This window comes from Dasypus novemcinctus, chromosome 4 (assembly GCF_030445035.2).
Source record: "Dasypus novemcinctus isolate mDasNov1 chromosome 4, mDasNov1.1.hap2, whole genome shotgun sequence".
NCBI lineage: Eukaryota > Metazoa > Chordata > Mammalia > Cingulata > Dasypodidae > Dasypus > Dasypus novemcinctus.
In genome coordinates this window covers 87,557,362-87,569,955 of record NC_080676.1, presented here as the reverse complement: position 1 = coordinate 87,569,955, position 12,594 = coordinate 87,557,362, and the positions used below count along the sequence as shown (strand labels likewise).

Below are 12,594 nucleotides of genomic sequence, written 5' to 3'. Positions count from 1 at the left end.
GCTGTGTGACTCACTTGCGCAGGCACTGACTCACTGCATGGCACTCAGCTTGCCACGTGGGCACTGGCTCACGCTTTGCTTTCTCTTTTCCTTTTTTTACCAGGAGGCCCAGGGATCGAACATTGGTCCTCCTGTATGGTAGGGGAAGCCCTATCACTGGAGCCGCGTCTGCTTCCCTACTGATGCCCTTTTACTGTTTTTTGAAGCTTTGAAGAAGATGGTTCTGCTGGGTTTTTGCTAGTTGTTCAGAGATTCTATGGGAAGTGGAAACTGGATCTTCTGCTGCCACCTTGGTTGACTGGAATGTGTATTTGTTTTTGTGGAGAGGATTTGTTAAAGTCATACTCTAACATGCTTGGAATAGCCTCTTTGCTTCCTTTTGGTGTTTTTTTCTTAAATGTCTATTTATATATTTTTTCATACCAGAACACAGACAAAATATTTCATAAAAGCATTTGGTTTTTTAACAGTCCATTTTAAACTTCCTAAGATCCTGCAATTTAGTTTATCTAATGAAGAATACAATTAAACATAAATTTAATCTTTTTCTTGTTGTAGCTTTCAAGTTCCACTTACAAAGACAAGAATGAAGAATACAAAAGACAGTTCAGACACATACCTGATACAGAGAAGCTGATAGCAGGTAAAAAAGTGGCAAAAACAAAAAAAAAGAGCTCTTAAGTGTACAAAATTCACACCTTTGTGCTGGACAGAAAATATTTTTCAAAATAACGTGTCTGGTCATTCACGATGAGACAATGTAAAGCTAAGTTGTAATTTCAGTAGGAATGATTTCTGACTCAAGGATATTAAGCATTAGCTAAGAAATGGTTTGTCTCAGTTTCTTCTGGTGCTAGTTTCTTATGCTTTTGTGGGAAAATTCAAACTTGATGTTTAAAATATATTAACTTCCCCAAAAGATACCCCTTAATAAGGTATATTTCCATGGCAAGTTTACACAATTTCCTATTCTTGTGGTCTTTCAGATAGATTTTTTTTAATGCAGGCTCTCAAAAACAAAAATATAGTCATTTTTCTTACAAAAGTGCTTTATTTTTGTTTAGTATAAGCTTAATATAAATTTTTACAGTCAAAATATAGAACTAGGTTTTAGTTTAATAGATATATCATTTGAAATATTTATATTAATTTCTCAAATTTCTGCTACTATTGGAGAATTATCAATTCAGTATAACTGAATTTCTAAATAGTTTAGTTCATTGCTTTAAACATCATGATTATAAATTAAAACAACAGAAAAATATTGTTTGTTAAAAGTAATACCTTCTTAGGATAAAATATTCAAATATTTTATAAAGGTGTGTGGCCATTCTAACTGAGCTTGCTCTAACCTTCTTCCTGGATGATAACCACTGTAACAGTTTCTTTTGTATATTTACAGAAATTATTTGTTTGTATTTCAAGTGAGGAAAATATATTCTTAAAAAAACTGAAATGGGAACACACTGTGCTTACTCTTTTTTTTTGTTATTAGCAATACTTATGGATCTACCTAATTTTTAAAATGACTGCCCAGTGTGCAATTGAATGACTGAGTGACTGCAACATCATTTAACAAATCTTATATTTATTGACATTTTGGTTGCTTTCTGGTTAATCATCACCACTGATGTTGCAGTGAACCTTTTGTATATTTTGTATATTTTTCTTTGCACACATGTGCACACATATTTTAAAAGGGATAAATTCCTAGTAGTGGAGTCATGGCACAAAAGTTATGAGCATTTAAAAGGTTTTCATCTGTTGCTAAGTTACCTTCCAAAGAGTCTGCAACAATTTTTTTTGTCTTAAACAGATGAATGTGAGTACCTGCTTTGCCACACCTCAGGAACTCTGCTTTAGCAGAATCTGTTAGAATTGGCATTTAGTCATTGTTTAAATTTGTGTTCCTTTCGTTGTAAAGGAGGTTGAACATCTATTTATATGTGTATAAATGATTTGTGTTTCTTTTTCTGTGAATCTACCTCTTCATGGACTTTGCCCATATTCTAGTGGGTGGTCTTTCTCTTAATTCATATTAACTTGTGAGATGTTAAGAAAATATGATCTTTTTCATGTATGTTACAAATGTTCCTTGCCAGTCTGTTACTAAAAATCAAATATTTTTCATGGAAACCTTTCTAAAATGTATCATACTCATCACTTCCTCCTTGAAAGAAATTAATCTCATTATAATGTTATATATACTTATAAAATATTAAAGCTATAGTGAAAAATACAAAGAAAAAAGTGAAAACCATTAGTTATTCTTTTACCTATATATAATTTTGATTAAGATATGTATTTTATAAATCTATAGTTTTAAAACAAAAACTGACAGTTGGCATAAAGTTTATATTTAAACAGTTTTCATAGGAAGCTAACACATGCCTTAAAAAGATTTTATAGTGCAGCTCTAGATGTGAGTCTAAATGGTGACAAGAATGGATGGATCTCATAATTCAAGACAAGAAATTTTGGGTATCAGTTAATTCTTAGGATTTTTAAAAAATGTGGGGTGTTTTTTGGTTTAAATTTGGGGCATATTGAATTAAGATTCCAAGGCAAGATATTCATTATGTATGTGGGATAATTTATACCCTAAACCATACACGCATACATACACAGTCAGATATATGTATACATACACCCATATATGCACACATATTTGTATGCATATATGTATATATATATTTAGGGTATAAAATATCTGCAAATAAATATTTAGCATATTACCACACTGGCTTTCTAACAGGTCTCTATTTCAGTCTTGATGCCTTCTTTGACTATTCTCTGTTCAGTAAAATGCAAATCTGATCAGATTAAAACCTTTTATAGATGGCATTACAGTGACCTTAGAATAAAACTTAAACTTTATGATTTAGTAAGGCCATTAATATATGTTAAGTGTCCTCTCTTCATATATCTCATCAAATTCCTTGCAAACACTAGCCTTTTTAAAGTCGCACTTCTTTAGACATACCATTTCTTATGTCCAGTCTTTTTTACTTCACTCTTCCTGGAACTGTTTTTCCTCCTTTGTATGTGACTATCTTTTGTTTATATTTTAAGAATTACATGTATTTTACTCATTTTGGGAAGCCGTTACTGAAACTTTTTAACTGGACTGATTGCAGATCTGATAATTAGTCCCTGCCCACCAAAATAGCACCAACAGTTGTTGAAATGCTGAATCATTGGCTGATGACTAGGCAATGTCTTGAACCTCCCAAGTAACTCCAACATCTTGGTTGTCCTGTCCTCTCTTCTAGGATAACCAAGACCTTCTCATGATCCGGTTACTAAAGGGTTTATATCTGACATGGAGAGTACCCTATAATACTTAGATCCAGCACTATGGTTTGTGATCAGTGTTACTATTTTAATTATCATTCTTGATCAGTGTCCCACCTGTGTGCTCTCATAGACACCTTGGACTTTTCCTCTATCATAATCATTATTCATAGTGTTTGCTGTTAAAACCCTGGTATCTAGACCAAGTAGTGTTTGCTGTTATAACCCTGCTATCTAGACAAGTATTGGACTTGTAATAAGTACTCAGTTGATTGAATGGATTATTAGATGGTATATGAATAAGTTATTGAATACGTTAGTATTAATATTTAAAATCAGGAGAATAAATGACTTTACAATGGATAACATATAGAACACATGCACAGAAAGGAATCATGGGATTGGTAGAAGAGAATCCAGTAAAAGATTCTGGAAGAAAGGTCAAAAAGTGTGTTAAGATTTGGAAGAAAAGAGTATCACTGATTTTATTCAAGGGTACAAAGTTTAAGAATCAGAATATGGTCAATAAGTGTGAAATACTGTTTAAATAAATGGAAATGAAATTGCAGAGTAACAGAGTGCAGTTAAAGCAGTGGGTAGAGGGAACTATAGTATTAAATACATATAGTAGGAAAAAACTAATTTTATGAGCTACCTCATAAAATTAAAGAAGAGCAAATTAAATCTAAAGCAAATAGAACCTTGCACATACCTAGTTTATATGGAACTTTACACATACGTTATTTTATATGGAAACTAACTCAGAATTGATCATAGACCTATATGTAAAATGTAAAACTATTACTCCTTCTAGAGAAAACATAGGCGAAAATCTATATGTACTTAGATTTGACAAAGAGTTTTTACATACCACACCAAAAACACAATTCATAAAAGAAAAAACTGATAAATTGAACTATTAAAATTAAAGTCTTTTCCCATGCAAAAGATTGTTGGGAGAATGAAAATGCTAGCTGAAGACTAGGAGTAAATATTTGACAATCACCTATCTAATTTTAAAAACTTGTACTCAGAATATACGAACAATCTTAAAAGCCAATGGTAAGAACACAACCAACCCAACAAAAAATGGGCAGACACACACTTTACCAAAGAAGACATATTGATGGCAAACAAACATGAAAAGATGCTCAACGTTACTTGTCATAGGGAAATGCAAATTAAAGAACAATGAAATATCTCTACATGTTAAACACACACACAACAACAACTGAGAGCACCAAATAATGAGGAGGATACAAAGCAACAGGAACTCTCATCCATTACTTGTGGGAATGCAAATGGTACAGTCACTTTGGATAACAGTTTGGCAGTGTATTAGCCAAAGAGGTGCTGATGCAAAGTACCAGATATCTGTGGGTTTTTATAAAGGGTATTTATTTGGGTTAAAAGCTCACATTTACATGGTCCTAATGAGTCCAACTAAAGGTATCATAAGAGGTACTTTTTCACCCAAGTCAGTTGCCTGTGTTGAAGTAAGATGGTAAGCTGGATCTCTCCTTCCTTCTTCCTCTTAAGACTCCTTAGCTCAGCTGCTTTGTTTTCTTCTGTTGCAAACTATCAGTCATATGACTCGTATGTCTTCCCGGGGCTGCAAAATTCTCTCCTTTGCCATGTCTATGGAGCTCTCTTTCTTCCTGTGCCTTTTTCTTTTGTATCTTCTTCTGTGTGTCGTCTTGAATGAGTGTCAGTTTATATAACCCACCAAGAAGGTGGGGACTGAACCTGAGTTAAACCCTACTAACATGGTTGAATCAAAGCCCTAATCTTAACATAATACAATCAAAGACATCTCAGCTGAGTCTAATACAATCAAAGGTATCATGCCCAGAGGAACAGACCAGTTTACAAGCATGCTCTTTCTTCTTGAAATTCATAAATATCAAACTGCTACAGGCAATATCTTATAAAATCAGGCATAAGTGTATTATGACCCTTTAATCCCACTTCTTAGGTGTTTGCCCAAGGGAATTGAAGACTTATGTTCACAAAAATCTATGCATAGATGTTTATAGCAATTTTTTAATGCAAAAAATTGGAAATAACCAAGATGTCATTCAACAGGTGAATGAATAAACAAATTATTGCCCATCTGTACAATGGAATGTTATTCACCAATAACAAGGAACAAGTTATTCTTATACACGACAACACTGCCAAATCATAAATGCATTTTTCTAAGTGACAAAAGTGAAGCTCAAAAGGCTACACATTTTATGATTCCATTTATATGACATTCTGGAAAAAGTCAAAGCTATAGGGATGGGGAACAAATCTGTGATTGCCAGAAAGTGGAGGGAAGAGTGAATGGACAGGGAAATTTTTTGGATAGTAGAATGATTCTACGTCGTAGCAGGTAGGTAGATACTTAACTATGTGCATTGCCAAAACCTTTAAGAGTGACTTTTATTGAATAAAAATTTTAAAAATCACCCAGGAAGTGGGAGACACTGGGAAGGACTGCTGATTTTGACAAATGAATCTAACTATTAAGAATGTATGATATAACTGTCCTCAAGGATGGCTTTATATATATATATATATTTTTTCCCTACTTCCCTCTGCTTAGATGGCCTAGAAACAGTGATACCCCAGTAGCAATAAGCCCCTCCATTACCCAGATATTGGTTTCTGAATATTATTCTCCAAAAAAAGGAATCAGAGCTCCTTGAAAAAGCCACCAATTATAGGGCTGGATCAGGGAAGACATGAGTCTGGAGTATCCTGTAGTGCCAGAAAGTAAGGAAGTGCTTAGAAAAGCAAATGACATGAGCCAACTGAGAGAACTCCAGATAGCCAAAGCTGGAATAATTTGAGCAATAAAATAAATGAAAATGTTGGATTTTAACTTAAAGAATAAAATTAGATATACTTGAGTCCATACTGATATAAATAAATGCTTGAATAATCAAATAAATGGGGAGAAGGCACAAATCTTCCAGAAGAATTACAGTGATATCCCCAGGTAATTTATATGTACATTACATTTTGAGAAGCTGTCATGTAGGAAATACACTTAACTGCCATACCTAAGGGTGAAAATCTGGCTGGGTTCTTAGACTGCCTGCATATAAAGATGTTGAGAGTCTCTAAAAATACTTAAATCAATCTATGTATATTAATACAACTGACTTCACCCGTGTGACCCCAATTTTAACATCCAGTTTGCCGATTAATTTCACCAATGAAGACTCTTTTCTTATGTGTATATGCTAATTAGCAAAACGTTTAATGTTGAACAGGTGGTAATGATAGCTGAAGGGCTTATAATAGTCCCTCTTAGAGTATAGTACTTCTAATGAAACTGTTGGCTGACACATCCCAAGTGTGAATTGTTGATAAGGGCAACTAACAATCCCTAGAATATTTTATTAAGCTTGAGTATATATATTTTTATGCTCCTGATATTCAGGTGATGTCATTGATCAAAACATTTCTTTATATATATATCGTTTATTAGAGAAGCTGTAGATTTTCATAAAAGTCATGCAGCAAATACATAAATCACATATTCTTGCCCCTTTTTAACATTTTGCATTCCTGTGGTACCTTTCTGTTATAGTTCGCTAAAGACTGCCACAAGGCAATATACCAGAAATGGGTTGGCTTCTACAATGGGGATTTATTGATTTATAAGCTCACAGTTCTGAGGCTGTGAAAGTGTCCAGATCAAGGCATTATCAGGAGATGCTTTCTCCCCGAACTGCAGCTGTGGGCGATCAGCTGGTCTCTGCTTTCTCCTATAGGTTCTGTTGCCTTCAGATTCTGGATTCCTCTCTCCCAGGTTCCATTGATTTCAGCTTCTTATTGCATTCTCTCCCAACTTCTATCGGTTTCTCTCTGTCTCTGTAGTCTTTTTCTCTGTACATTCATTTTGTTTATAAAGGAATCCAGTAAAAGGATTAAGACCCACCCTGGGCTATGCCTTAACTGAATCTAATCTCTTTAAAAGTTCATAATAGGCTCATATGTTAGCAGTGAACCAATTTAAGAACATAATTTTCTGGGGTCCACAAAAGACTATTATTGTGATTGGACTATTAGCTTTAGTCTGTAGTTTACATTATATTTCATTGACTGTATTGTAAAGTCCTATGAGTTTTTAAAAAATTTGTATTCTACTAACATATATACTGCTTAAAAATTTCCCCTTTTTAACCACATTCAAATATATAATTCAGAGGTGCTAATTATGCTCACAGTGTTTTCTATCATCACCACCATCAATTATTAGAACTTTTCCATCACCACGAAGAGAAATTCTGTACCAATTAAGGATTAACTCTCCATTCCCTATCCCACCCCATCCCTTCATAACCTGTCTTCTGATTTCTGAATCTCTGAATTTGCTTATTCTAATTATTTCATATCAATTAGATTATATAATATTTGTCCTTTTGTATCTTGCTTATTTCACTCAACGTGATGTTTTTGGGGTTAATCCATGTTGTTGCATGCAATCAGAGCTTCATTCCTTTTTACGACTGAATAATATTCCGTTGTGTGTGTGTGTGTGTGTGTATATATATATATATATTACATTTTGGTTACCTTTCATCTGTTAATTGACATTTGAGTTGCATCCATTTTTTTTGGCAGTTGTGCATAATGCCGTTATGTACATCAGTGTACGTCAGAGTCCCGGCTTTCAGTACTTTGGGATACATACCTAGAAGTGAGATTGCCACCGGGCTGCTGATGCAAAGTACCAGAAATGGGTTCCAAGGCCATGAAATGTCCAAATCAAGAAGTGATTTCTCACCAAAGTCAGCTACTAGTGATCCTGGTGTCCTGCCACATGGCTAAGCAGGTTGGCAGATGAACTATACCAAGGTCCCTGCCTTCCCCTCCAGAATCTACTGTCTCCTGGAGCTCAGCTGTGGGCAACCAGGCATAGTGCTTATCTCTTTCTGGGCCTCCTCTCAGTTTTGGCTGTACCAGTTTCTTCCTGAGTTCAGCTGTGGGCTATCAGGCATATGTTTTGTCTCTTTGACCTTGAACTGCTCCATGGGCCCAGCCTCTTGGGGGCTTCATGCTTCAGCTTTAACTGCTAGTGATCCTCGAGTCCTCTCTCTCACATGGCCAGGTCAAATTGGCAGCTTCCTTTCTTTCTGTATCTCTATTTATATAAAGCTACAGTAAGAGGGTGGAGATCCAAACTGAGTCACACCTCACTCATGTAGTCCAGTCAAAATGGCCACAACCCCACAGGAATGGAGTAGTTTGAGAACATAATTTTTTTTTTTGGGGATTCATAAGATAATTTCAAGTTGTCACATATAGTCATTCTATACTTCTGAGGAACCATCAAAATGTTTTCCACAGGAGCTGCACCATTTTACATCCCCACCAACAATGAATGAGTGTTCCTATTTCTCCACATCCTCTCCAACAGTTGTAATTATGTTTATTTGAATAGTAGCCATTCTAGTGTGTGTGAAATATATCATTGTGGTTTTGATTTGCATCTCCCCAATGACTAATGATTTTGAGCATCTTTTCATGGACTTTTTTGGCCATTTGTTTATCTTCTTTAGAGAAATGTCTATTCAAAACTCTTTTTTGACTTACTGTTGTTGAGTTGTAGGCTTTCTTTATATAATGAATAGTAAAGGCTAAACATATATGTGGTTACCAAGTATTTTCTCTCATTCCGTGGTTGCCTTTTTACTTTCAGGATAGAGTCCTTTGAAGCACAAAATTTTACACTTTTGATGAATTATTATTTGTCTGTTTTTTCATTTGCATTTGGTGTAAACTCTGAGAAACTACGCTGGGCATGAAGTCCTGAAGGGACTTCCCCATGTTTTCTTCTGGGAGTTTTATAGTTGGTCCTATATTAAAGTCTTTGATCCATTTTGATTTAAGTTTTGTATATGGTGTGATACAGAGGTCTTCCTTCATTCTTTTGCATATGAATATTACGTCCAGTTTTCCCAGCACGATTTGTTGAAGAGACTGTTCTTTCCAAATTGAATGCACTTATTACCCCTGTCAAAAATCAATTGGCTGGGAGGAGATGTGGCTCAAACAGTTGAGCGCCTGCTTCCCACATGGGAGGTGCCGGGATTGGTTCCCAATGCCTCCTAAAAACAAACAAACAAACAAACAAACAAAAACCAAATAACAAGCAAACAAATTAAAAAAAACAACTCTGGGGAGCCAATGTGGCTCAGTGGTTGAGCACCAGCTTCCCACATACAGTGTCCTGGGCTCAACTGGCCATAGATGGGGGAGGTCTGTTTCTGAGTTCTTAATTCAATTCCATTGGTCTGTGTGTCTGTCCTTGTGCCAGTTACCAAGCTGTTCTTGATTTAAGGCAAGATTTAAAATTGGGAAGTGTGAGTCCCCCAACTTTGTTTCCTCTCCTTCAAGATGGTTTTAGCTGTTCAATGCTCCTTAACTTCACATATATTTCTGATGATTGGCTTTTCCAGATCTGCAAAGAAGGCTGTTGGAAATTTGATTGGGATTGCATTGAATCTGTAAATTTCTTTGAGTAGAATTAGCATCTTAACAATTATTTTCCAGTGCATGAACATGGAATGTCTTCCCATTTATTTAGGTCTTCTTTTATTTCTTTTAGCAATGTAATAATCTTTACACCCTTGGTTAGATTTGTTTCTAGATATCTGATTCTTTTATTTACTATTATAAATGGATTTTATTTCTTGATTTCCACTTCAGATTGTTCCTTATGAGTATATAGAACCGCTGCTGATTTTTGTGTGCTGATCTTGTACCCCACTACTTTGCTGCATTGACTAGTTCTAGTAGATTTGCTGTGGGTTTTTTCAAGATTTTCTGTATATAGAAGCATGTCATCTGCAAATAGGGAAGTTTTAGTTCTTTCTTTCCAGTTTGGATGCCTTTTTTTCCCCTTGTCTAATTGCTATGGCTGCTATTTTATATATAGTACAACACTGAGTAACAGTGGTGACAGTGAGCATCCTTATTTTGTTCCTGATCTTTAGAGAAAACTTTTAAGTGTTTCACCATTGAGTATGGTGTTAGCTGTGGGTTTCTCATTTATGGCCTTTATCATGTTGAGGAAATTACTTTCTATTCCTAGTTTCCTAAGTGTTTCTATCAAGAATGGGTGCTGGATGCCTTCTCTACATCAATTGAGATGATCATGGTTTTTTTTTTTTGTTTTTTTTTTAACCCTTTGCTCTGTTAATGTGGTGTGTTACATTAATTGATTTTCTTATGTTGAACCACCTTTTCCTAGGGCTAAATCCCTCTTGATCATGGTGGATAATTCTTTTAACATGCTTTAGGATTCTGTTTGCTAGTGTTTTCTTGAGGATTTTTGCTTCTATATTCATAAGGAATATTTTTGGAAGATCTGGGCAGGACTGGTGTTAATTCTTCTTGGAATGTTTGGTATAGTTCACCATTGAAGCTGTGTGATCCTTGGCTTTTCCTTGTTGGGAGTTTATTGATTACTGATTCAGTCTCTTTGTTATTTATTTGTTGAGATCTTCTGTTTCTTCTTGGGTCAGTATAGATAGTTTGGGTGTTTCTAGAAATTTGTCCATATTGTCTGGGTTATCTAATTCATTGACATACAGTTGTTCATAGTGTCCTATTAAATTCCTTTTTATTTCTGTGGGATCAGTAGTAATGTCCTCCTTTTCATTTCTGATTTTGGACATTTGTATACTCTCTCTTTGTTTCTTTGTTGGTTTAGCTAAAGTATAGTTGATTTATTGATATTTTCAAAGAACTTCTGTTCAAAGAAATTTGGTTGATTCTATTGTTTTTTTATTTAACTTAAAAAGTATTTAATTTTTAAAAATATGTTTTTATTAGAGAAGTTGTCAACTTACAAAACAATCATGCACATGTGTGTAATTGGCATGTAACACTCCTTCACCAACACACTACATTATTGTGGAACATTTTGTTACAGCCTATGAGATAATATCATCAGACTGTTACTGCTAACTGTGGCCTATAGTATACATTTGGTAATATTTTTTCTATATCCCGCTATTAACACAGTCCATCTTTGGCATTTATGCAAGATATTACAATATTGCTGTTGACTCCTGTTTATAGGTTACATTAATGGTATTTTCCCCTTGCTTCTCCACATTCTCACCACCTTGCAGGAGTGATACTCATTTGTTTTAGAACATGGAAGGACATTCTTGTATTTGTACTATTAACCACTATTCTCATCCACTTTTGGGTTCACCATGTTTTTCAGTCCCTAGATTATTCTCTAGCTTTTCTATTTTTTTAATTCTTTATTTCATTTATCTCTGTTCTAATTTTTGTTATTTTCTTCTTCCTGCTTGCTTTAGGTTTAGTTTGATCTTGTTTTCTAGATCCTCCAAATGTGAACTTAGGTTTCTGATTTGAGATCTTTTCTTTAATGTGAGCATTTAGCACTAAAATTTCCCTCTCAGCATTGCCTCTTGTGGCAGTTTGAAATTATTTTATGAATCCCTTAAAGAGAAAGATTATGTTTGTGGGCAGGTCCACTCCTGTGGGTGTGAGACCTTTCAATTGGACTACTTCCGTGAGGCATGACTTAGGTTGAGTCTTCCCCCACTTGTTGGGTCTGATAAAAAACAGACATACAGGAAAGAGAAGGCTGCCATTTTTGATCTGGCCATGTGACAGCAAGGACAGGATCAAAGAGCTGAGGGTCCTGGGAGAGGTGAGTCATATGGCCGATAGCTTACAACTGAAATCAAGAAGAAAGCAGAGCTGCTGAACCTGAGAGAAGAAGCCCAGTAAGAGACAAGCCCCTATGCCTAGGTGCCCACAGCTGAGATCTACATCATATGACTGGAGGGGGAGGCAGAGACCAGGCAGAGATCCTTCCCCATTTTCCTTCAATACGTGACAGCTGACTTGGGTGACTTGATTTTTTTTTTTCTTTTCATTTCTTGCATTGGACATATTAAAATATTTCTTATAAAAATCAATTTTATTATTTTTATTGTATTTTTTATAATTTTAATTTTTATAAGCAATTATTCCCTCTTCCCCCCTCCTCCTATCTCCTGGAAGCCACTAGTCTACTTTCTATCTCTGAATTTCCTATTTCTTAGTCATCTCTTGTAAACGATATTGTATTTTATTTGTCCTTATGTGTCTTATTTCACCGACCATAATATTTTCAAAGTTCTTCATGTTGCAGCATGTCTTAGAACTTCATTCTTTCTTATGGCTAAATAATATTCTGTTATATGAATATATTACATTGTGTTTACCCATTTATTTGTTGATGGACATTTGGGTTGTTTCCACCTTTTGGCTATG

The 12,594-nt window shown here is 35.0% G+C and overlaps 1 protein-coding gene across 2 annotated transcripts in view; it reads left to right on the top strand.

Annotated features, from left to right (window-relative positions):
• Positions 1–12,594, top strand: part of GRAMD1C (GRAM domain containing 1C) — a 155,354-nt gene that overhangs the window by 45,320 nt on the left and 97,440 nt on the right. For both annotated transcript variants that reach the window (XM_004475612.5, XM_071214812.1), the window contains one exon: positions 559–643. In XM_004475612.5, coding sequence (XP_004475669.2) covers positions 559–643 — 85 coding nt within the window. The remainder of the gene's footprint in view (positions 1–558; positions 644–12,594) is intronic.